The 27,020-nt window shown below is 36.3% G+C and overlaps 1 protein-coding gene across 1 annotated transcript in view; it reads right to left on the bottom strand.

Annotated features, from left to right (window-relative positions):
* Positions 1 to 8,634: 8,634 nt before the first annotated feature.
* The window catches only part of MXRA5 (matrix remodeling associated 5), a 34,755-nt gene continuing 16,369 nt past the window's right edge, over positions 8,635 to 27,020 (bottom strand). Inside the window, exons 5-7 of the mRNA XM_001362545.5 lie at positions 20,168 to 25,282; positions 15,914 to 16,814; positions 8,635 to 11,750 (exon numbers count right to left, since the gene is read on the bottom strand). Coding sequence (XP_001362582.2) covers positions 9,842 to 11,750; positions 15,914 to 16,814; positions 20,168 to 25,282 — 7,925 coding nt within the window. The 3' untranslated portion in view covers positions 8,635 to 9,841. The remainder of the gene's footprint in view (positions 11,751 to 15,913; positions 16,815 to 20,167; positions 25,283 to 27,020) is intronic.

A 27,020-nucleotide genomic window follows, 5' to 3' on the forward strand; every position in this document is an offset into this window, starting at 1 on the left:
AGGGGAGGAAAGAAGGGGTGAATTTGAACAGACAACAGAAAGAGAAGAAAGAAACTACAATAGACAGCTACTACTCAGCAAATGGAAGAGAGGGGGAGAAATCAGCAAACAATAAACCAGAAACCCCAGCAAATTGGATACAGGCTGTGGAAGAACTCAAAACACAACTAAGAGAGGCTGAAGACAATTGGGAAAAGAACTTAAAAATTAAGTCATCTGGAAACAGAGGCATTTGAACTAAAACAAGAAAATAGTGTCCTGAAAGCCAAAATCATCCAGCTGGAAAATGAGGCAAAGGAGATGAAAGATGAGGCAAAGGAGATGAAAGACGAGGTAAAAAGGATGAAAGATGATCTTCAAAGAAAATCAGACCAGAAGGAAAAAGATGACCAAAAATCCAGAGATGAAATCCAATCTTTAAGAACCAGAGTAAAACAACTAGAATCAAGTGACCTCACAAGGCAGCAGGACACTATAAAACAAAACAAAAAGAATGAAAAAATTGAGGAAAATGTGAAGCATCTCATTCACAAAACAGACGATTTGGAAAATCGTTCAAGAAGAGACAATTTAAGAATAATTGGACTACCAGAGGACCACGACAAAAGAAAAAGCCTGGATATAATACTAGAGGAAATTATCCAGGAAAACTGTCCCAAGATCCTAGAACAAGAGGGGAAAGTGGAGATTGAAAGAATCCACAGATCACCCCCTGTATTTAATCCCCAACTGACAACACCAAGAAATGTTATAGCCAAATTCAAAAACAATCAGATGAAAGAACAGATATAACAAGCTGCCAAGAAGAAGCCATTCAGATACCATGGAAACATGGTGAGGATAACACAGGATCTGTCTGCATCCACACTGAAGGACCAAAAGACATGGAATACGGTATTCCAGAAAGCAAGGGAACTAGGTCTACAGCCAAGAATAAAATACCCATCAAAACTGACTATATTCATACAGGGAAAAGTATGGACATTCAACACAACAGAAGAATTCCAAGCATTCATAAATAAAAGACCAGACCTGAACAGAAAATTTGACGTCCAACCACAGAACTCAAGAGAATCATCAAAAGGTAATTAAAAAAGAGGGGAAAAAACAACAACAACTTTTTAAGAGACTCAATAAGTTAAAATGATATGTATCCGTATAAGAAAAGAGGTCATTGGCAACTCTTAAAAACTGTTTCTATCACCTGAGCATCTAGAAGAACTCAGAGGGAACAGTGACAAACTGTATAGGATGAAAGGACAAGACATAAATAGGTATATAGATATATGCATGCATAAATACATATACATGTTTATGTATATATATATATATACATTTCTAAAACTAAAAAAGAAAAGAGGTTATGACTAAAAGAAATGGGAAAAGAAACAAATGGGGGTAAATTTATATGTCACAAAGAAGCTCATGGTGGTAGGGGGGAGAACATCGATACACTGGAAGGGTAAAGAGGTTGGAGATAGGAAATACTCAACTCTTACATACTTTGAAACTGACCCAAAGAAGGATGAACAATCCAATCCATTGGGGAAGAGAATAGATTTGCACCCTATAGGGGAGTAGAAGGGTAAAAAACAGACTGGTGGGGAGGGGAGCAGTACAAGGGAGGGAGAAGGTGGGGGTGAATTTTAAAAAGACTACAGGGGAAAATAAGGGAGGGAATAAAAAGGGAGGAGGGTAGAAAGGGAAGAACTAGGGGGACTGATTTAGAGTAAATCACTGGACTAAAATGTAGAGCTGAAGAAGAAAGGTTAGAATTAGGGAAGGATATCAAAATGCCAGGGAGTCCACAAGTGACAGTCATAACTTTGAACATGAATGGGATGAACTCACCCATAAAACGTAGACGAATAGCAGAATGGATTAGAATCCAAAACCCTACCATATGTTGTCTTCAAGAAACACACATGAGGCGGGTAGACACCCACAAGGTCAGAATTAAAGGATGGAGTAAGACCTTCTGGGCCTCAACTGACAGAAAGAAGTCAGGAGTGGCAATCATGATATCTGATGAAGCCAAAGCAAAAATAGACCTGATCAAAAGGGATAGGGAAGGTAATTATATTTTGTTAAAAGGAATATTAGATAATGAGGAAATATCATTAATCAACATGTATGCACCAAATAATATAGCACCCAAATTTCTAATGGAGAAACTAGGAGAATTGAAGGAAGAAATAAACAGTAAAACCATATTAGTGGGAGACTTGAACCAACCATTATCAAATTTAGATAAATCAAATCAAAAAATAAATAAGAAAGAGGTAAAAGAAGTGAATGAAATCTTAGAAAAATTAGAATTAATAGACATATGGAGAAAAATAAATAGGGATAAAAAGAATACACCTTCTTCTCAGTACCACATGACACATTCACAAAGATTGACCATACATTAGGTCACAGAAACATGCACACAAATGCAGAAAAGCAGAAATAACAAATGCAGCCTTTTCAGACCACAAGGCAATAAAAATAATGATCAGTAATGGTACATGGAAAACCAAATCAAAAACTAATTGGAAATTAAACAATATGATACTCCAAAATCATTTAGTTAGAGAAGAAATCATATAAACAATTAACAATTTCATTGAGGAAAATGGCAATGGCGAGACATCCTTTCAAACCTTTTGGGATGCAGCCAAAGCTGATCCTTGAATCTTTTCTTTGGTCGGCCTTGTTTCCTGAGTCCAGCTGACAGTTCACCGTAGAATACCTGTCTTGGTATTCACTGTGGGTCCATGCGGATGACATGTCCAGACCATCGTAGCTGGGTTTTGAGGACCATTACTTCGATGCTGGTGGAGTTGGCTCTGTCGAGGACTTCCTGATTGGTGATTTGGTCCTGCCATCGGATCCTCATGATTGACCGGAGGGAGCGTTGGTGGAATTGCTCCAGCTGTTTCATGTGCTTCTGGTACAGTGTCCATGTCTCACAACCGTACAGGAGCGAGCTGAGGACCACTGCGTTATACACTTTGAGCTTCGTCGCAGTGCTTACACCTCTGTGTTGGAGGACTTTGCAGCGCAGCCGCCCAAGTGCCTGCCTGGCCTTTTGGATCCTGGCATTAATCTCGTGGTCTAGGGACCCGTCGTTGGCGATGGTGCTGCCCAGGTACTTGAAGGTGTTGACGTTAGAAAGCTGCGTGCCATCGATTGTAATGCATGGCTGGTTAGTTGGCCTCCCTGGTGCAGGTTGGAACAGCACCTCTGTTTTGCTGAGGCTAATGGTCAGGCCAAACAGTTTTGTTGCAGTAGAGTACCTGTCCACAATGGTTTGGAGATGATTTTCTTGGTGGGCCATGAGAGCACAGTCATCTGCAAAGAGAGCTTCCAGGATGAGTCTCTCTGTTGTCTTTATTTTTGCGGTCAGGCGGTGAAGGTCAAATAGTGAGCCATCCAGTTGGTATTTGATGTAGATGCCCAGGTCTAGATCCATCACAGCATGTCGTAATACTTGGATGAAAAATAGGTTGAATAGTACCGGAGCGAGGACACAGCCTTGTTTCACGCCATTGGAGATGTTGAAGCGATCGGAAGTCTCTCCACCAGATAGGACTTCCCCTGTCATGTCGACATGAAAGAGCTGGATCAGTTTGACAAATTTTGCTGGGCAACCGAGCTAGGTGTCCCTTCTAATCCTTTGTAATTCTTATTCATGTCCTTTCAAAAATCTTCTGTAGAAGATATAGCGAACATGTAGGAGTCCTTTCTGTATATATATATTTTTAACATTTAATGGATATCAGTAAAGTATATAGGCTCTTCTGTTATCTTTTATTCCTACTACATGATAGGCTGCCTCCTTTCACAATCAATCATGTCCTCCATTTTTCTACAGGCCACTTTTCTACAAGCTGATCACTGACAACAGACTTCTGCCTCCCTTAAAATGTCCTTTATTCCTCTTTCCATTGTCTTTTAGCTTGTCTCCAATTTTTAATCTTACCAGATTTTGTGGTCTAATTTTTGCAGTCTTTTAACAACCACTTCTTCAGTGGTCAAAAGTAATAGTCATAATAGCTGCCTTTCCATGCCAAAGAGTATTTTTCCCATTATGAAAACACTCTCAATAGGAATCTTGTTAAATTATTTTTTGCAGGTAATTTCACCCCATTTTCAATAATGATGAACTTACTCATGTATGCTTTGAAATCTAGTGGCAAATATAGCGTGATTTACCAATATTGATCAGGAATGCAAAAAAAAATAAAAATGGTATTGGAGAAACTATGAAGATAACTATTTTGAGAATAAAGGGGAAACTTCTGTATTTTATAAAAAGAGGTGGAGGGCTTAGAAAGAATCAAGGATGAAAGATACATGGATGGGATAGGAGATAAGATAGAAAAGAGAATCTGAAAAGGGACACATTTAAAAAATAATCATTAATAAAGAGTTTATAATTTTCAACTTAATACAACCCTCCTAACTACCTTTTACTTATGCCAAATAACTAAGAAATCAGAGGTAGAATGAAAAGGAAAAGAAAGGATTAAGGAGACATTCACATTCTCTGATTTAAAAAAAATAATTAAAGGCAACTAGTTGATATAGTGGATAAGGTGTTTGCCAGGATTCAAGAAGACTTGAGTTCAAATCTAACTTCAGACGCTTACTAGCTATGTGACACTGGGCAAGTCACTTTGTTTTCCTCAATGTCCTCAGTTGTAAAATGGGAATAATAACAAACACCTACTTTGAAAGACTGTTGTGAAGATCAAATGAAATAATATTTTTATGGTGCCTGGAATGTAGTCTGAACTATATAAATGCTTATTCCCTTCCTCTTGTATGTATGTGTGTTAGAGGCTGTTCAGACAAGGTCACAAGAGCCAATTCTTAAAATTTGAGTGTGAGCATTTATACTTAGGAAATAGACAAATGCTGGAAATAAGGGATTTAGTTATTATTTTGTTGATTATACAGACAAGAAATCATTGGAGAAAATTCTAATAATGCAGATTACATTTTAAAATATATTGTCTATACATTTTTTCCAGAGGGATGGTTGCTAAACATTTACCAGAACCTTGTTGCTTGTCCACAATCATCAGGATGACCTATAATCAATTAGTTATATAACCTTACAATAGTCTGGCACCTTAGTCAACTCTAAAAATTGAGAAAACTGAAACCAAGAGAGTATAAATAACTTGCCCAAAGTTTCATAGCTGTTTGGATTTGTTTGGGGATAAGCAATTTAGTCCTACATAAAAACAAAATTGTTTGAAGGACTTTTCTATGTTTTTAAAGAACTATTTCAGTTGATCCTCATGAAAACCTTGAGGTAGGTACTTTTATTATCCCCATTTTTGCAGATGAAGAAACTGAGGCAAACATAGGTTCAGTGACTTGCTCAGAGTCACACAGCTAACATCTGAGGCAGGAATTGAACTCTGGTCTCTCTGACTCCAAACTCTGTAGTAATAAATGTATCCCTTATACATTTGTGAGTGGTTTAAGAGATTCTCTTAATTCTCTTAATCAGACTTTTACCATTAAAAAATATATTATTAGGAAATGAAGTCATAAGCTGAAAATGCATTAGGTATCTAGCAATGGTTATTATTTCCTACTACTCAAGGGAGATCTAGGCCCAGAGGGAAAAGACAAAGAAGTCAAGAGATTAGGGGAAAACCACATTAATCTTGGTGCCATAGCCCATGAAAAAAGAAATATAATTTGCTTGATTCTTTACCACCTCAAATGTCATAGTTTCTTAAAGTGCCTTGCATATTCTTCAATATGGTGAGTCCACACACTTCACTCCTAAGAGTAAATCTACAAAATGTATAAGAAATTATATGCCCATGTGAAAGTGAATAGATTTTTATTGACTTCCCTACCTATAACTACCAGTCAACACATACATCCTGACAATCCATACACTTGGAATGTAAATCTGATCAGCTGAGATGGGAGTAGTTTTTTTTTTTCCCCTCTCCCTCTAGACATAAATGTGCTTTGCAGAGCTAAGAAGAGATTACCAAGAACTTAACCTACCCCAAACTTAAGTAAACATAAACTGTCAGGACTGTAGTCTCTGGTTTGATATGTCACTTTCAGCCATCAAATCGAATAAGCACTTAATAATTGTCTACCATGCACAAGGCATAGCATTGTTTGCTAGGATTTTAATCCCCAAAAGACAATTTTCTTCATCCTCAAGGAGCTTATTCCACCAAGAAGTTACTATATGGAAAATGGATAAATTGCATGATAATAATGATAATAGGTAACTTCTATGCAGTATTTGAAGATTTGTAAACTATTTTACATATATTGGTTTAATTTGATCATTACAACTCTGTGGAATAGGTACTATTATAACTCCCATTATATAAATGAAGAAACTGAATCCGGGAGAAGTTAAAATGACTTGTTCAAGGTCACACAGCTAGTTCATAGCTGAGGCAGGTTTTAACCAAGAGTTTTCTCACTCCAAATCCAGCACTCTATCCACACCACTGCCTAAAGTAGTAACACAACAACTAAGAGCATCAGGAAATGCTTCCCACAGAATTGATACAGAATAGGGGATAAATCACCAGGCCTGAAATCAGGAAAACACAAGTTCATATCCAGCCTCAGTTATTTTACTAGCTGTGTAACCCTGGATAAGTCACCTAACCTCGTTTGCCTCAGGCTCCTTGTCTTTACAATGAGCTGGAGAAGAAAATGACAAACCATTCCAGTGTCTTTGCCAATAAAATCCTAAATAGGGTCGTGAAGAGATGGGCACAACTGAAAATGACTGAATAAAGAATGTTCAATTTGATTCAACAAACATCAGTGAAATTTAGATAATATTATCCATTGTATTTATCTCATAAGATTTATATAAGGATTAAATAATATAATCTAATATATTAATGAATAAACATGTATTAATCATGTACTATATATCAATATTTTGGCTAATATGAAATTGGATTAAAGAAAAACAAATATTAAAAAAGCATAGATTTCTATTAAAATGGTATGATCAAAGTGCTCCCATTTTATGAAGATCTGAATTTTAAATGGAAAAAAGATCAGGATAATAAATGAAGTTCAGTAGCTTGGCAAAAGAGTAAATTCATCTAACTTAATACAGCCATGGAAAAAAGAATAGAATATGAAACTGAGAACCGAGTTTTAAAGAGTGTATATTTTTCTTCATTGAAAACATGAGGGCAATCAAATACTTTCAATTTATTGCTAGCATAGAACTTTTGTATGAGCAAACAACTTTACAAGCACATGCACCAGATGTCAGAAGCCACTCATTAGAAAGAAACTATCTTTAGTTAGGAAATGATTATAGAACCATAAGCAAGTTCAAACTTATGAAGACATATATGTTGTTGTCCTGGGTAAGAATTGTTTTTAGTATTACCATTCTTTTTTAATACTTAGGATAAAAACAACCTGAAGAAGACATCTGATTTCTCATTCTTTCCAGGTAGACTTACTCTAAGCCTCCTCAGAAGAAACATCTTATACTCTATTATTTAAAATTTGCAGAGAAATGTTATTATTGGCTTGGTGTGGCATGCCAGTTGATATTAAATGCCATTGGGAATTTCATTCCACTGTTTGGAATCAGCTTTCTCTTCATTGTCACAACTAGGTTTTCTTTCCTCTTACCTTCACATGTATATGCACACACATGTCTTAGATGTCTTTATATGTCCAGTTTAGGTGGAGAATTATTTCCTAGACCATATTATGTGATCGTTTGCCATCCCCTCAACTTTGGCATCATTATGACCTGAAATGGATCTCTGAACATGGACTGATGCTCACATATATCTCTTGGCAGGATTATACTGGTAAATATTTAAAAACTAGCTCTTTAGAGGGAAAAGATGTATGTACAACATACTGTAATCTGAATCTGCATTATTAACATTTTCTCCATCTATTTTAACATCTAAACAATCAATAAAATTAATCAATTCTTGAAATATAGTATTTGTTGATTTTTGATGTATAAATGCTTATCTGAACTTGCTCAACATACTCTTGCTTCTTTGTTTTTCATATCAGTGGATACAGATTTGGTACAACAAAAACCAGCAACAGAACAACCCTGAAAGTCTGGCTTCAATCCTTCTTTTTCCATTATTCCTGGAAACAGACAATGAAAGAATATATTGAAAGAATCTCACAATATTTTTCTACCCCCTAGTTGTAACTTATGCAAAGAAAAATCCTTTTCCATATTTTGTGTGTATGAGAGAGAGAGAGAGAGAGAGAGAGAGAGAGAGAGAGAGAGAGAGAGAGAGAGAGAGAGAGAGCGTCTGATCTCTTCTGGATGGGCAGTGCAGTACTGGAGGCAAAATAAGTTGCATCAGTTACTAAATTAATTATCCCATTCTTGCTATGCTAATTTTCTTTTGACACTTATCCAATAACATAATTTGGAATCACTTAGTGTGACTCAGTTTCTTTATCTGTAAGAATTTTTAAATAGAAGAATATTAGAAGGGTTGTGGTAGATACACATAGGAAGCTTCTGAAAATTGTTGAAACATCTCATGGTTAGAAAAACTTACACTCAAATATATTGGAAATTCTTTGAAACTTGAAAATAACAATCACAACATATCTTTTTTCATCATTGTCAACTTGTTTGGAAAATATTTCTTTATTGTAAAATGTACAGTACATTGACATTATCAACACAATAAAGCAGGCATGGAAATAATAGTCATCCACTATCCAGTATTATTTGAAATTAGATTCTGGATAACTGACTTGGTGGCCCAAGTGGTGTGCTGTAGAAAGGTTGAGATGTGCACACCTTTGACATTACAGAGAAGCATCTGAAGCCTTCTAGGTGACAATTAATCTATCTTCTCATCAGTGTCAGAGCTTGCCCTCTATCCCTCTGTCCCAACTAATTCCTTTCTTCTCCCACTGTAGCTCAAAAGTCCTCTCCTAGCTAGAGAAATCCAAACTTACCATCCTTATCAATGCCAGGTAAAGGGAGAGGTGAGTGACAAAATAATGGGGTAGTGAATTTGGGGTGGGTTCAATAGGAAAGAAAAATCAGTTTCCACATCTGCAGTCATATATTTGAGTCTTGTAAAGACCAATAATTTATGAAAATGAGACAGAGATCATTGCATTATATGTCTTTTTAGTCTCATAGTCTAGGTTTAAAATTAAAAACACACACACACACACACATACAAGTATATGATGATTGAATTCCACTCCCTGTAGAAGGAAGCAAAGAGTCCTTTCATACATAATTGATAGATTTAATAGTTGAAAACCTTTTATTAGAAGTAGATCATTCATTTTCTAAATCCATAATCAGCCATCTTGATTTTGAAAAAACTGATAGAGAAAATAACAGGGAAGTGAATAATCATTTGATGGGATTGATTATGTGCAAGGAGGTAACTAAATGATGTATCCTCAATGTGGTAACAAGGCACTTTTTGTTTTTCAATCACTGCAGTTCATTGACCTTTAATACTTCTTTGGTATCCTTAAGGTGCTTGTCAAGCCACTTGGGGGTAGCTTTGCTTTAAACAGTAATATGTAGCTGAAGTCTTGGGTACCATGAACTAGCACATGAAACCACATTATGTCCTGTAAACATTAAAGTAAATCCCCAAAAGGTGCTAGCTCCACACTAAAGTGTCTACATTGCTTCCTTGGGCAAGAAGGGAAAGAGTAATTCTCTGAAACCAATAGGTCCTCCATCATGGCAATGTTCTGTTAATAGTACTACCTTTTTTTAGATCTACCTTCTTTTCAAATGACACTTTACTTACTCTGGTTTTTGCAGTTTCTTGGGAGTCCATCAGTGTAGAAAGGTATGTTAGAACACATGAATATAAGTTGTTTTAGAGTCACTGCCTAATATATTTTTTGCAGTGCACTTGTAATAGCCTGCATCTCTTTGTGTGGAGTGCTGGATGATTAATGAGCCCTGAGGGTGAAGGAATTTATTCCCATAGAGACGGGACTGAGGTCCTGCTGTCAGATGTGATTTATCTGGTAACTCCCACGTTATTTCAGCTTTGGGAATCCCAATAACCATGCAGTTCATTTTCACTGTGTTTCCTGGCCGAGTGTAAATGACAGGTGTTGGCTCACTAGTGATTCGAGGAGGGTAAGCTATTACAATGACTGGAACATTCATAACAGAGGAGCCATACTCTGTCTCAACCTTACACATATAGGTTCCTCTGTCAAATACAGAGGCTTCATGCACAGTCAGTGAGCCATTCTCTAAGAGGGAGAAGCGTCCAACTACTTGTGGACCCTCTAAAACCATGCCACTGGGCAGTGTCCAAGACACTCTGGCTTTCTGACTTCCCTGAGCAATGCAGTGAAGTTGCAATGTTTCCCCATTGATGATGCTCACCAGGTTCTGGTATTGATTACTGATTTCTGGCTTTAGCCCAACTTTCAAAGACACCAATCTCTCGGTGTAGCCAGCTTTGTTCCTAGCAACACAATGATACGCTCCAGCATCAGCAGCAGAAAGACTGCTAATGTGCAACATGCCATCCTTTTTGTGGTAAAATCTCTGGAGGTGTTTTCCACTCTGAAGTTCTGTCCCATTTGGAAGAATCCAAACAATGCTGGGTTCAGGATTTCCCTCCGCTGAACAGTTAAGGTTGATAGTATGACCTGCCATGGCAGTAATCTTTTCACTGACTGGGTTCCGGAATACAGGTTTCTCCAAAGGATCCAATACAGTGAGCTGTACGATCAGCTTGGCCTCTCCCCCCTCATTGCGTCCAATACACACCAGCTGCACTGAGTCTGTCTTTTTCAAGCTCCTAATATCCAATGTGCCATTGCGATGAACAGTGATTCTGGTTCCATAGTAGGGAGCTGGAAGGATCACACCTTCTGGAAAAGCCCACAAGACCCGTGGTGCTGGGATGCCTTCTGCTTTGCAGTCAATGAGCTTTCTACTCTCTCTTGCAGCTACTTCTCTGACAGTTGTTATAGCGTTGGGGTGGCCATTGATTGTGGGAGACTGGACATTAACATGGATCCAGACAATTTTCCTGTCCTCCCCTGCACTGTTCCTTACCACACACGTATAATTCCCACTATCAGATCGCTGGGCCTTCTGAATAAGAAGGGTACCATCCCTAAACACTTGGTATTTATCAGAAGAGATTGGAATTAATCTGTTGGTTGGAGAAAGCCATGTCACTTTTGGAGTAGGCTCTCCTTTAGCTTCACAGGCCACTGTAACAACATCCCCATATGGAACATGGATAACAGAATAAGTTTTGTTGTGGATTGCTGCAGGCTCAGCCACCACTTTGACATGAACTCTCATTTCATCTTTCCCAATCTGATTTTCAGCAAAGCAGGTATAGTCTCCTTCCTCCCTCATTCCCACTTCATTGAAGTAGAGTGTCCCATTATTAAAAACAACATATCGCTTTGTCCGTCCACCACTGTCATCCGACTGCATTAAGGTATTAACCATACTGCCATCAGGAAGGCTCCAAGAAATCTCAGGGTTGGGAAAACCCGTAGCAACACAGTCAACCTTGAGGTCCCCACCGTAAATAACTTTATGGTCATTCTCCTTTTTGTGTTCTATCTTAGCAGGTTTCATCATCACATTCACCTTCAGAACAATATAATCATCACCAATTTTATTCCGAGCAATGCATAGATAGTCCCCTGCATCTTTATCTGTGACAGAATGAACTATCAAAGTGCCATTTCCAAACACCTTGATTCTGTTATCAAAGCTAAATAGGAAAGAAAAGAAAAGAAAATGTAAGTCTCATGATCATACATCCTGACTTCTGTTCACTAGGAGAAAAAGGCAATGTGGTCCTAGAGAAATATCCATTCATGTGTCTACTACTGGGAAATGTCAAATGGATTTTGTAGCCTTAAGGGAATTTTACCCAAATGCTAAAATGATTTACTGCATAAGAGACCTCCTTGGTCTTTTGTGAACTTAAGCTAACCTAACCACTGATTTGAGAATTTGAGATTTAGTCAAAGATATTAGCTCTGCTAGTACAACTGCTTATTTGGCACATGACTCAAATGAGCATTAATGTCAAAAGAAATGCCACAGTCAAGGAGAAACTGAATAAAAATCAACCTTAAGGAAATTAGAGTGTTTTTCTTATCTCTAGAGGAAAATATTTTTTTTATTATTTTCACTTGAGATGACTGTTTTTTATATATCTCTTAATACTAGAAAAAGCATGACAGCAGCTGTAATTTTAATCATAGTAAAATATTCCTGTGCAGAATCTTATGGCTAAATTAGGTTTCCTCAGCATCTGGCAAAAGGAGGCTTCCATAGGCGACTGTAACTAGAGCTGGCTGACACTTGCTAACTAAAACCTCAAAGCTGGCATTAGTTTGTTTTCAACATGGAAAGATAGAAGGGGACCATATGTCATGTTTCCTCTAGGTATAATTTACAAAAGAGATATTGATTAAAGGGATGTCATCACTATGATTGTGTCTGGAATAATTTTCATGATATTTATACAATTCTCAAAATTATCAAAATTCAGTTGATTAATTTGGAACTGGCATTTTTGACATTCAGCATTGTATAGATTCAAAGGCAAAGTTTCTAGTGAAAATTTAACTGCAAAAGTATACAGATTAAGATTTAATCAATAACCAACTAATATTTACTAATAATTTACTGTGTTCCAGGTACAGAATTACCAAAACATAGAATCCTATGTTTTAAAGAGATTTCAGGGAGTCATCTTGTATAATGATATAGAAATAGGCAGTCTCTTTTTATAACTTCTTAGGAAAGTGGTCACCCATCTTCAAAATGGAAAATTATAGAAAAGAGAAAGTCACTGCCATTTGGGGAAAATCCACAAATCCACTGCCACTTCTACTCATTGCCCAAAGCTCTACTTAGCAGAACATCTCTAATCTTATAGTCACTTGACACCCCTTCATGAATTTGAGGGCTACTTTCATATTTCCCAATGTCTTCTCTTCTCCAGGCTAAACAGCCCTATTTCCTGCAACCTAACTTCTTTTGGCATTGTCTCTAGGCACCTAATTTATGCATTGTGATAGAGCTAAGTATGTAAAGAGCTGATAAAAAAAAGTAAAAAGTAAAAAGGCATCTCTAGGGCTGAATAGATAAATGGTCAAGGGAGTGGGGGTGGGGGGCTGAAGTTAGCACCAAACTTGAAATTCATCATAAAGGGAGCTCTTGGTAAAAAAATTTCAATATTGAAAAATTTCAATAATGAAAATCAATCTATGAATTTCCAATTAATAGGCTTAGTTGTCTGAGGCACTGTCATATTAAGTGACACAGTGTCAGTATGTTTCAGGAGCAAGATCTGAACTCAGAGTTACCTGATTTCTAGGCCATTTCTTTATCCAGTATGTCTGCCCATGAATAATCAACATAAATTAAACTGAAACAAACTGTGAGGTACTACTTCAGACTATAAAATTAGGAAAATCATTATCAACAAAAGCTAGTGCTGTAGAAGGTAAGGAGAAATAAATATACTCACTCCTTGCTTGTAACGTTGCAGACTAAGAAATTTTTTTCTAGAATGTAATTTGGGAGTATTCAATAAAGGTTATCAAAATAAGCATATCCTTTGACTTAATGATTCCATTGTTATTCCAAGTGAATTATACAAAAATCTTAAAAGACTCTATTTGTCCAAATATTTTTATAGAGGCATCATTTTTCATAGTAAAAAACAAACAAGAAAATGGAAAGAAGTCAAAAGTTCAAAATAAATTAATGTTAAAAAAATTTAAAGATTTGGATGGAATACTAGAATGTAATTAAGAATAATTAATATGAGATACAAATCTGGAAAAGTTTTATGAAGTGACACGATGAACTAGAACTAGAAGGTCTGATTATAGAAATTATAATTGTATATAAACAATCATATATATGCATTTAAGAAAAACAAATTGAAACAAATGGGCAAAGAATTCCAATAGAAATGAAAAGTTATAGAATCTTAGCTTTAGAGCTGTAATAAACTTTCCTTCTTTCTATATAGACAAGAAATATTAATCTCAGATATTTAATGACCTTTACAAGGAGTCCATTGTGTTAAGAGGTGGAATTTGAACTAAGGACCTCTGAATTTAGAATCAGTATGCATGTTACTAATGATGTTCTTTTTGCATATAAATTGTTACAAATTAAGTGGAATTGGTTGTGTTGGTGTTTAATAGCATTTCTGTAACAAATCATTAAAAATCTAATTCTTTGAAAAAAGAAAACGGTAAATATTTTAAAAGTGCTTTCAACAAAGATACCTTAAAATGCCAAAGAGAACAATAAACCATGGATATTTTAATCATCAATGTATATATTGTCATCCTGAAAATTCAAAAGAATTATCTTTGGTTTACTAAAGTTGGAAAAGATTTATGACCATGAGAAAGCACATGAATATGAAAGGATACACTTTTTAAAGGAGATTCAATTCCACATTAAATTGAATTGCATAGAATCAAATTTTCCTGTAGAAATGCCAATTCATTGTGCCAAAGCCAACTGAATAACTGTGATGTTACTTCCTTTAAAAATCTCCCAAATACTAGAATATATATTCTGCTAGAACATTTTGGGGGAGAGGAAGTAAATTTATAAGGACTGCAGGCTTAAATTCCAAATCAATAGGAATTAAAGAGGGTATTCGAGATACACAAATTTTTAAGGAATATTAGATGGCTGTGTCAAGATACTTCTCTTTCATGGGCAGTGACCAAGAAAGGTTAACTACAGTGGAGAGACATAATTTCTGTAAGTGGATACTTAGGAACTTTGTCATTAAATACATGTTTCCTAGGTGATAGACAGTAGACCCTAGTAGAAAAGTTGTGAGGTGCCCTTGTGCAAGCCAGATTACACAACAAAATGGTCTCATATATCAGGCTTCTCCATGGAGGTGGAGGTTGGTAAGTGGGTGGGGCTGGATATAATAAATGTAATTAATATTTACTTAGTACCTACTATGTTTAAAACACTATTTTGGAGAAATGAGGACAACAATTTTAAAATGTGACATTTTGGAGGAAAAGCAGCAGAGTAAACAAAGTCTTTTCCTTTTTAAAAAAATTTAATATCTTGTGTATTTTGATCTAAATACCACAAAATGTTATGCTTCTTTCTTATCATTTAATGGAAATATGCATGTGAAAATGAAAAAGGCAGCCAGTAAGGTTGATTTGAATAATGCTCATGAGGCATTTCATTTTAGATTGAATTTTGAATGTCCCCTATTTCAGGGGGGAGAAAGGGGGGAAATTGATGAATGTTTAATTTTTTTTAAGTTTCCAATCATTTTTCTATTTAAAAAAAAAGAGGGAAGATAATTTTTTGCCAGTAATATTCTTAGTGTAAATGATCTGTACCATATTGTTCAGATAGGATGGCAATGAATGGGATTTATTTTTAGAGAATACCCATGATCTTTACCTAGCACATAGAGATATTTAAGGAGTAATTAAAATAAATGATGATAATAAATAGATTTTGTGTAATTCTTTAAGATTTGCAAAGCTCTTTGTGAATATTATTCTTATTTTTATCTTCATAACAACTTTGAAGGTAGGTGCTATTATTCACCACCTTGTTTTACAGATGAGGAAACAGAAGCAAATAGAAGCTAAGTAGATTGCTTATAGCCATATAGTTAATAAGTATCTGAGATCACTTTTGAACTCAAGTTTTTCTGACTTTAGGTCCTTCCTGACTATCTACACTTCTGTCACCCATTTGGAATTAAATTCAATTATTTCCCCTGTAGAGGGGCACTGCAGATGTATCTAGAAGGAAAAATCTCTATAGCACTTTGTGTATCCTCCACAAGAGGACTACTTAGACTATCATTTCCATAGAATTGAGTGATCAACTAGATCTATCACTTACCTGAAAAGTGAATCAATCATCCGCTTAGAAGGCAGACGCCAGAGGATCCTTGGCCACGGATCCCCTGAAGCACTGCAGTTTAGGCGCAAGGTGCCACCATAAGTAATATCTGTCTTATGAGGGGAACTCCCGATGATCTTAGCATTAGCAGAAGTCTTCTGTACATTGAGATGAACCATTCTCCTGGCTGCCCCAACCATGTTAGCAGCCACACATTCATAGTTTCCACTGTCTTTGGGTGAAATGTTGCGGATATAAAGTGTTCCATTTGGGAAGACAAACAAATTCCCATTGATGAATTGGGAAGGACGGACCTGAGTGCCATCAAAGATCACCCAGCGAATACTAGGGAGAGGAGCTGCTTTGGCAGTGCAATGGATATGAATACTGAGACCAGGAGGCAGGGAGATGTTTTCCTGCCTCTCTTGGTGAATGATGGGAGGTAGAGCTACAACATGGAGGCGAATAGCCAAGCTATCTGCCCCTGCAGCATTATTTGCTATGCACTTGTAAACTCCTCTGTCTGAGAAAGTAGCCTCCTTAATGGTCAAGGTGCGGTTCTCATGAAGCATAATTCTGGCCTCAGCAGTCGAAACACTTCTCCATACTTTTCTATCTGGGAAAATCCAAGAAATCTGTGGGGGTGGTGTGCCTTTGGCCAAGCATTCCATTGCAATTGTGTCTCCAAGGTAAACTGTGACATCCTGATAGTGGGAAGCTAATATTTGGGGCTGCTGAGCAGTCACTGATAATGTGACAATCATTTTGTCTACACCATGCAGATTCTTTGCAGTGCACATGTACTGACCACGATCTTGGAGCTGGACATCCCTAATAATGAATGTACCATTTTTCAAGACTTCAAACCGTTGGGTCCTTGTGTTAGGTGTCATAAGAGCTCCTGGGAGGGTTTTTTAAAAGGAAAGAAAGAAAAGAAGGTATAAAAAGAGCTCCATTTAAATGACTATGAATTATTATTAATCAATCTCTGTCATTCTTCCCATTGTAAAAGCAGCTCATATTTTTGCAGTGTTTGGGTTTTACAAAGAAAATTCCTTACAAAACTATGAAGATAAGCAGTAAAATATTATTAGCTTCATTTTGAAAATGAGTAAACTGAGCTTTAAAGAATTTCAATGATTTGCCTATAATCACATAGCTAATAAAACACTTAGTAGTGTCAATGGAAGTAAGTTGTAGACCTAGTTGTGCCGTGCCATTTAGAGTTTGTACTTGAACCTGTATTTTTCCACTAGATTCTGTTGATTCTCAGGAGGGTTGAAGCAAAGTAGCCTCCCCAGATCCAGAGCACTGGATTTAAATCAGAGAACCTGAGGTCAAATCCCACCCTTACTCCTGATGCATAGTACCTTATATGAGTCACCTCCCTGGGTTTCATTTTCTTCATATGGACTCTTATGGAAAAAAAAAAACTGCTTGCATCATCTATCTTGTGAGACAAAATTGGGTAGGGGTGGGAGGAATGTAGTGCTAGAGTAAGCTCCTACCAGCTCTTGAGAATAGATTCTTAAATTTCTAGTGTGAGCATTTATGCCTTAGAAATTGGTAAATGCTATAAATCAGGGCTAAAATTATTATTTTCAAGGCCAGCAATTTAAGACAGGAGAATCAAATCCAATGGCCTCCTGTTTTTGTATAACCTGTATGATAATATTTTTCTTTTTATATTTTAAAATACAATAAAACTTTATTTTAAAATCATAAAAACCATGGTTAGTTTGTAGGCTATATTAAAAAAAGATTCAATAGGATTTGGCATGCAAGCTATAGCTGTAACTTCTTATCTAGATTTAAGAAAGTGATGGAGAAAATGCTAATCATGCAGATGAAACATATGAGTGTGTTATGAGTAGATTTAATTTTAGGAATGCTTATTGTCAAATATTTAACAGCATATCTTGTTTATAGGGTCCCTGATAGCTCTATAACCTATTATCTCATGTATAAGACAGAAATGCCTAGTACCAGCCCTTTTATTATCCTCTTGCATTATTTTCTTCTCCTTAAATTAGGAGATATGCTTTGGCATAAATCAAATATATTTATAATAAATAATATTTTTGTACAGACAATAGTCACATTCCATCAAGGACTTCTTGTTTTATCAGTTGGATGTAGATTTTAACACATTTATAATTTAGTAGGTCATAGAGAGCTACCTCAGGTTCAGAGAAGTTAAGTTATTTGTCCATCATCACAAAATTAGTATCAGAGATAGAATCTGAACTCTGGTCTTCCTGACTCCAAATTCATCATATGTGATAAACTGTTTCCTTATACTAAAAATGGCTCTAGAAAGTTGGTCTTTAAGGTTCATGACAATAGCCACTTACCACTGTGTCAGTCCAGATTTATTTAAGATGCATGACTACTCTCCATCTCTCTTCATGAAAAATTATATTATTTCTCTTTTTTAAGACTATAGATTAGCACAATGAGGGAGCAAAGAAATTTCCCTTCAATTATGTGTATATGAATACACATATGTATCAATAAGAATATTTTATAGACAAAATTATGCCATCCCACCTTTTCTCACTCTTAACTGTTTCTCTTCATTTCAAAACCTTTTTATATTATCCCCTATTCTCTTCACTTTTACCTAGTAGCTGATAATGAGTTGACTCTTTTCATTGCCAAGGCCAATCTTTCTTAATTTGCCCTTGATCCAATCATCTCCAATCTCCTAAAGCATATTGGGGCTTTAATTATTCTCCCTCTCTCTATAATTTCCATGTTCTCTATCGACTTGTTCTTTTCCTACCTCCAAACAGCCTCAAGATTCCCCTATCCTTAAAAACAAAACAAAACAAAAAAAAAAAACAGAAACTTCATTAGACCCTGTTGTTGCCCAGTTATTTCAGTCTAGTCTGACTCTTTGTGACCCCACTTGGGATATTCTTAGAAAAGATCCTGGAATAGTTTTCATTTCCTTCTCTAACTCATTTTACAGATAGGAACTAAGGCAAACAGAGCTAAGTAACTTGCCCACCACTAGTAAGTGTCTGAGACTGGGTTTGAACTAACAAAGATGAGTCTTCCTGACTTCAGGTCCAGGATTCTCTTCATTATACAACCTATTTGCCCATTAACTAGACCCTTTGATTCATTAAATCTGTCAAAATATCTCACTCCTCACCCTCTACATTGTCTCCACTACACTCATTGTCTCTACTGCTCTCTTCTCTTACTGTGTGACCCTTTGTAGACTGGCTTTTGATGTCATCATTTTCCTGAAATTGTTCTTTTCAATGTTATCAATGATCTCTTAATTTCCAAACTGGATGGTGCTTTTTCATTCTTCATCCCTCTTGACTTATCCACTGTTTTGCATACTGTTGAAACTTTCTCTTCTCTACACTATTTGATCCTAGTTCTCCTATTGTCTTAACACTCAGTTTTCTTTTCTGGAAATTCTCCATATCAGATCATATCTCCCAGTCTTAAATGTTATCTAAGGCTCTCTCCTAGGCCCCCAATTATTTTCTCTCTACATACTTGGTGACTAAATTATTCCCTATAGGATTATTGTCAGCTCTAATCTGATGACTCTCAGATGTATATATCCATTTCCATTCTTTCTATGGAGATTACCTACTGGACATTTAGAACAAGATACCCTGCAGACAAATCAAATTCAACACACTCAAAACAAAACTGGTTTTTTCTTTACTCCCCTTTCGTACCTTCCAAATTTCAGTTTCCACCCAGGTTCAAAATTGTGATGTTATCTACAATATTTCTCTCTTACTTACTTCATATATCAGATAAGTTGCCTCTATTGTTATTTTTTCTTCTAAGTTCTTTCAGTTTTGACCTCTTCTCTCTGATAGTACCACTATTACATTAGTTCAAGCCATTATCATATCACAATTGTAATATTGTAATACCTTATTGATTTCACTGTCTCACTTCAGTCCACCCTATAAACATGCATCAAAGTAATTTTCCTTAATCATAGATTTGATCATTTAATTTCTTATACAATCAACTCTACTTACATCCTATTGCTTCTAGAATAACATATATCTTCTGTTTCACTTTCAAAGCCCGTCACAACATAGGTTGGTTCCCAACCTATCTTTCAATACTCATTGAACATTACTTTCCACCCTTGCTCTATGATCTAACCAAACAGACCTTTCTGTTCTTCACATAGGGAAGCATCTCTTATATATCCAAATCTTTGTATTAGCTATTACTCAAGCAATATTATGTACTTAAACATCTTACCTGTTGAAACCTTTGTCCAAGTAACAAAAGGCTTGGGCTCTCCAGTTGCATCACATGGAAGGACAACATCTGTTTCAGTAATGATGGATAAAGTGTGAGGGGACTTGGTAATGATATGGGGCTTTTCTCCAAGTGCCCAGAAACTAGGAGCAGGTGGTCCTCCACTAAATGTGATTTTAGAGTTACTATGATGAAAATTTCTGTAAGAATGAATGGTAGATGCTGAATGAGGAATGGTCCTCCGAGTAGGAAATACTGGAGAAGTATTTTTAAAATTAACTAAAGGTGTTGATCTAGTACTAGGAGTATGGAATATTGAAGGTGCTCTAGAAGTACCTATGACATTATGGATGGTACCTGGTGTTGAAATCTGGATGTACGGGCCAGGTATTATTTGTTTCTCTCTTGTATTCACTGAAATAGGCAGAATAGTTGTAGGAGGCTTCGGAGTAACTCCTAATTGTGTAAATGTAGGAGTCCTATTAAACAGAAAAGGAAATCTTCCATTTGCTGTATAGGGAATTTTATGACTTGGAACCTTTACAGCTGAGCCTTTTTGTTCGGGAATATAGTTATTCCCAAATACTTTGGGATTGGCATTAAAATGGTTGGTCCCTGGATGCCCAGATGTACTGGGAAAAATTGGATTGGGCCTGGGTAATGGGATGACTGTTGTAGCAGTTGTTAATGTTGGCATGCTAGGGAGTCTTTTATATGGACCATTCTGTGATGGATATGATGTTATCTCTGGTTTGTTAGTAAAAGGAAAAAATGGTTGGGAAGTTATAAAATGCTGATATAAGCCTTGAGTTGTTATGTGTGGTGGCCTTATAGTCACTCTTGGTGTCACATGCTTTCCAGGCACTATGGCAGGTTTTTGGTTAAAGATAGGCATTCTTCCTGGGTGATAGGGAGGGTCTGAACCCTGGAGCAGTTGGTTGTTGGAACTACTGCCTTGTATTTCCTTGAACTGCTCCTTTTTAGAAGGTAAGTTAATTCTATTTTGGTTGAAAGAGGGTGTGGGAAATTCATTGGGACTGAAAACTGGCTTCCTTTTCTTAGCATCTATTTCAGATATTTTGCTTTCTGGAGATCCTACATGATTAAATATGGTATTTTCTTTGGACTTCATTGGCATTTGGGTAGATGTACTAGAAGTGCTTGAAAAAAGTAATGATGGAGCTGTGGTGGATTCTGCAGAAGGTAGCAAGGCAATTGGAGATGCCATCTGCTCCATCAGGGATGGAAATGGTGGAATTGTGGATGTAATCTGCTTAGATGGTTTAGGTGTGACAGTATGATTGTCTAATGCTATTATGGAATGGGTAACAGCTAAGGAAGTCTTCTTATGGTCTTGTTCAGCAGGACTTTCTTGGGAAATGATTTCTACTTGAGGTGAAGGATATTCTTTTTTTCTGGTTGGGGGAACATAGGAGGTATACTTTTCTTCATGTTGAGATGAGTCAGGGACTTCAGTTAGTGCTGCAAATTTTGAAGGAAAGGGTGATTCTTTGAAAATTAATGAATCTTCACTACTTTTCTGAGAAGTAGTTATAGGAACACTTGGATCTTTTACTGGGGGTACTGTGAATTGAACTACCCTTTTAGGCTGCCAACTTGGTGTACTTGAAAATTCCAAACCAAGGAATTCTTTTTTAAATTCTGTAACTTCTGAGTCAACTAAGTCAGAAGGTGACACAACACCAGACAATGATTCACTGGATCCCACAGTTCTGGTTTCAAAAGCATTGCTATCTGTGACTCCATAATCATTTTCAATTCCTTTATTGTCTGAATCCACATTAAACAAATTCTTATACATGTATGAAGTTGTCTCTTGTTCTACCTCATGATGAGATGAATGTATTTCTGTAGCAGGAGGAATTGTAGTGATATTCTCTTTTGTTCTTTTCTTATGTAAGACTTCCATTGTCAAAGGGGCAGTAGTAGCAAGAAGACCTACAGTTTGCTTTATGGCTGTTGTTGGTATAACAAGTTTCTTTGTAGTTGTTTCTGATTCAGTTTCAAAAGAAGATACTGTGGTGGTTGTGACCTGATTTAATTTTGGTCTTTTTGGATGTTTCCTGCGAGATCCTCCTTTTGTAACCGTCTCTACATATTTTTTCCTTTCTAACTGTTTTGGAATAGTAGTCTTGTTTTCAACCCATGGAGCAAAAGAAACAAGTGAAATATCTATTTTGTTTGCAATCTTTGGTTCAGTTACAAGAATTATTGGACTAAGGGATGGCTCTGCTATAGCAAAAGCAGTTGGCATAATTGGCCTTTTCCGATGAAGTTTGTGATGTCTTAATCGTTTTCTCCCATGGGGCCTTCTTCGGGATTGCTGTGTTATCAGTGAGCTGGAGGAAATGTTCTTTGAGTCAGCTGTAACAGCTGCTGTTGTGGTAAGCTCTTCAGTAGTAGTAGTAGATGTCATCTGTTCAGGCTTCTGGAGGGGAACAGCAGTAGTTAACACATTGTATGAGAAATCAGATACTGTGGCAGATGAAGCACTTTGCCTTGCCCTCTCAGAAATTCTGTTGTTTGTAGTAACTTTTTCCAGTTTTTCTTCTTGATTTGTCTCATATTCTCCATCATTATCCTGGTGAACTGATGAGTTGTCATGAGTATGAACCCTATTAACAGTGCTTTGAACTTTCTTTGTTTTTACCTGTGGCTGTTGATGTATTGGAATATTGTGGTCCCCAGAAAGTAAGTCTTCAAATGGCAAGGCTGCAGGATCTAAATCATTTGACCCAGTCTTTGGAACATCAAAATCACTAACTCCATCTGGACGAATTGGAATGAACTGAATAGAAGTGGGGTCTTCACTATAACCTTTGCTGAACTGTGAATCAGTTTTTAAGCCTGGGTAAAGATATGTCACAGTCTCAGACTCTGCCAAGATAATGGTATCCAATGGCAGCTCACCCTGATTTGATGTAGAACCTACTGAAAAATCAATACTGTCTACTGTAGACCAACTTTCTGTTATCTCCTCATTGATTGGATTCTTAGGGAAATGATTCAGAGAAGGTTCAAAATAAGTTGACTTAGAAGGTAAAAAGGTTGTTATTGTTGGGTCAATCCATGTAGAGGGAGTTTCTGCAACATATGTAGGTTTAGGAGTTTCCAGAGCCCCATGAGCTATTGATTTTTCCACATGCATGTTTGCTTCAGCAAGGTTTCTGGAATCACTTTGGTCAGTATTTGTTGGAGAAATTGTGACTGAAACCAGTTCATCTTCACCAAAAAGAGATTCGGATGCTGAAGACTCTTCTGTATTAGGTGTTGTCTGCACAGCAGATTTCAGAGGTGGGCTGCTAATAGGAGGTGGAAGTGTAGTTTTCTGTCTCACAGATGAAGCTATTGTTGTTTTAATAACAGAATCACTATGCGGTACTGCTGTACTCTTGGGAAGATTTTTCCCACGTACTTTGGCCAAAATGTCTGCCCAGTGCTGTGGATTAATCTGTTTGTTTGCCATATTTATTCTCCTTCGGGATTCAAACACTCTCCGGCCTTCTGCAACATTTGTCTCTGGGGCTCTTTCTAAACCTTTCCAATGTTTCATTTTCCTCCTGCCTTTTTTATTTTTTTTATCTTCTGTCCCAGAGACAGCATCCTTCCTTCGCTTACTAGGTTCTTCTTGGTCTTTTGGATTAAGCATTCTCCTGGCAGAATTATCTGTCTCTTCTATCCCTGAGCCCCCTTCATCCTCTATCACATTGTCTCTTATTTTGGAAGTAGTCTTGGAACCTGGGCGCTTTCTTAGTTGACCTCTTTTTGATGACTTGTTTGCTCCTTTCTTATTCACTGTCACCTTGACAATTAAATGGTCTGCTCCTTGTTGATTGATAGCTATACATTTGTAATAGCCACTGTCACTACTTTTGCTACTAGGAATGAATAAAGTTCCATTTTCTAACATATAGGCATTTGTTGAGTTAGACAATCCATTCAATATCTGTTTGTCTGGCAGGAGCCAGCTAAGCTCAGCATCAGGTATTGCTAGGGCACTACAAGGCAATATGAGAGGCTCCTCATAATTTTTTTCAATTGTTACTATGTGTCTTCTGGTTGGCTGGATGATAGGAGGTTGGACAGAAACTCTGTATATCATCCTGTCCATTTCATCTCTCACTTGAGCAATGCATTGGTACAAACCAGAGTCAGAATGGCCAGCAGATTTGATGATGAGCTGACCACTGCTAAGGACAGAAAACTTGCTATCTTGATCATTAAGTGGAGCTTTCAACATGGAGCCATCAGGAAGTACCCATAAGAGAGTTGGGCTTTCTGAGGCTTTCACATTGCAGTTCAGATAACAGACAGACCCTTCAATCACAGTTTGAGCTGCTTTCACTTTTTCATCCTGCTCAATCATGACCCAGCTTTTGCTTCTCTGCTGCCTCAAGTCTTTCATGGGGATTATTTGTGAAAACTGGGTATATAATGATAGCAATACTTTCTTGGCAGTACTCTGGCGCCGATTCAGCTGAATATCTATAGATGGTTGCATCACCCATGCTGGCTCAGCAAGAATCTGGGCTTTTACCCCTGTGTAGTAGAGGGCATCATCATTTGTATCTTGCCTGTACTGGTAACTGACTTTGGGGTCTTTGCTAAGTATGACCTCCCGTTGCAATGTTACTGGAACCTCACTATAATAAGCTATCAGTTTCCATAGTTTTTCATAATTTTCTCGGTTCATTGGGCATTGTAGTTCCAGGGCGATTGTTGCATTAATATCAATTTCCTGTGGATCACTTTGGTTTAGTTGAATTTTTGAAACATCTGTGGGCTTCTTGATTTCACATGCCAAGTTCACTGTATTTCCATGCTCATCGGTCATATTTAAAGTGATGTTCCAGGGAGAAAACTGAATCTCTTCCAAAGAGACTGAGCTGTCCTCCTCATCATCATCATCTTCACCCACCTCTTCATTGCTGCTGCTACTGAAGTTCTGTTTTAGAGGTGATTGTATGACAGGCTTAGTACAAAGAATGTCTTTCAAACTGAAAATCTCCTGCTCATTCAGCTGTTTGGGACTGGAACATGCAGAGCACAGCTGGCCACCTTCATATGCCTTGTCCTTTTTACATTTCAAAATCCCTAAAATTTAAACAGTAGAATCAATTTAATGAGTTAAACAATGATAACTAATAAATGCACTAATGAGTAGTAATTCACATAACTCATTCATTAAGAATAATAATTCACATTTAAATATTGCTTTCAAGTTCACAAATAATTTTCTGTATTACAGTTAGGTGATACAAATATTTATATCTCTATAGACAGAGGTAATTGAATATCTAGGTGATTACCTCTAAATATTTGGGTAATGAATATCTAAAATGATATTCTGAACAATGACCTCCTAATTTGAAGCTACCCACTACCCAGCTAACTATCCACTAAACTGCAATATCTCTTACTCATTTGATAATATCTTCATTTTGGTGACTACATATAATTTAAAATAAATGTATATTGCCTGAGGCATGAATAAGAATTTTACATATTTAGAAGGAATAAATGAGTGCTTACATTTATGAAATCCTGGTTCCAGTGAAAGAGTAACAAAATAGTAGGATGAGAACTGAATTGAGAGACAAGAGAATACATTGCAGATAGCACTGGACTAGATAATACTTAAATATATTCATCTGTTAAAAAATAACTTTCAATTTTGCTGTTGATGAAAAGGCTATCTATGGAAAAGTAAAACAGATAACTATAAAACATGGATAATCCCAAACAAAATTTTGTCAGTATACCCATTTCTACATCTACTAAACCTGAAACATAGAACAATCACAAAACTGATGAGATATTTTCTTATTTTTCTTTCTATTCTCTAGGAGAGATGTTAATGAACATTGAATAGACCAAAAGATAAGAGACCCAAGTGACAAGGGAAAGACCTGAAGTAATTTCATAATCTAGAAGTGGGATTTTTACTGCAGAATTAAGGAATCTATATTTTGAAGATATAGTATATCTATAATTGAAACACTTTTGAGACAGTTATGCCATTATAACTGATTTTGTAGACCAATGATTATTGTCAATTAAATTTAACAAGCATTTAGTAAAAGCTTAATGTATCAGGCACTATGCTAGGCACTGTGGATAGGAAAGCAAAAATAAAATATTCTTATTCTCAGTGTGTTTGTGTGTTTGTGTGTGTGTGTGTGTGCCTAGCATGTGTATGTGTTTTTGTAATTGAGTACAAATTAGGAAATTAAAGAAGTGAAAAAAAGATCAAACAAAGTAAAAAGTTAAGGAGGGGTAGATACTAACAAGCCATAATTGCAATAAAAGTCTTGTAGTTGATGTAGGGGAAAAAAACATTTTATCAATTAAATATTTCTATAGAAAAATTAGTGTAATTCTAGGGTCAATTATATTTTCAAATATCATATTGTTTATTTAAAGCAAGTAGAACCAAGGATATTTATTCATTAAAAATAGCTAATAAGGCTAACAAGTCAATGTAATATATATAGAATCAATATTTTATACTTATTAAACTTGTATGTAAAAATTAGAACATGCAAAAAGAATTATTTTTTATTAGATAGAAAGTTTTCTTAGAATTCACTACTTGATTAGGACAATTAGATAATTGTATGAAAGAGAAAATAATGCTTACATCAACACAAAGTTCAATGGTGGAGAAAAGAGAGATAATTCATGGTCATTTGTGCAGTTTAAATCTCAAACCTTCTTTATTTAGAAAGGTGACATTTTCAAAGAAAATTCTCTCTGATAAATAAAATGAATGCCCTCAAATATATTTAACAAAAGGGATTGGGTCACAAGACTATGGGTTTCTAAGAAGACA

The sequence above is a fragment of the Monodelphis domestica genome, chromosome 8, assembly GCF_027887165.1.
Source record: "Monodelphis domestica isolate mMonDom1 chromosome 8, mMonDom1.pri, whole genome shotgun sequence".
NCBI lineage: Eukaryota > Metazoa > Chordata > Mammalia > Didelphimorphia > Didelphidae > Monodelphis > Monodelphis domestica.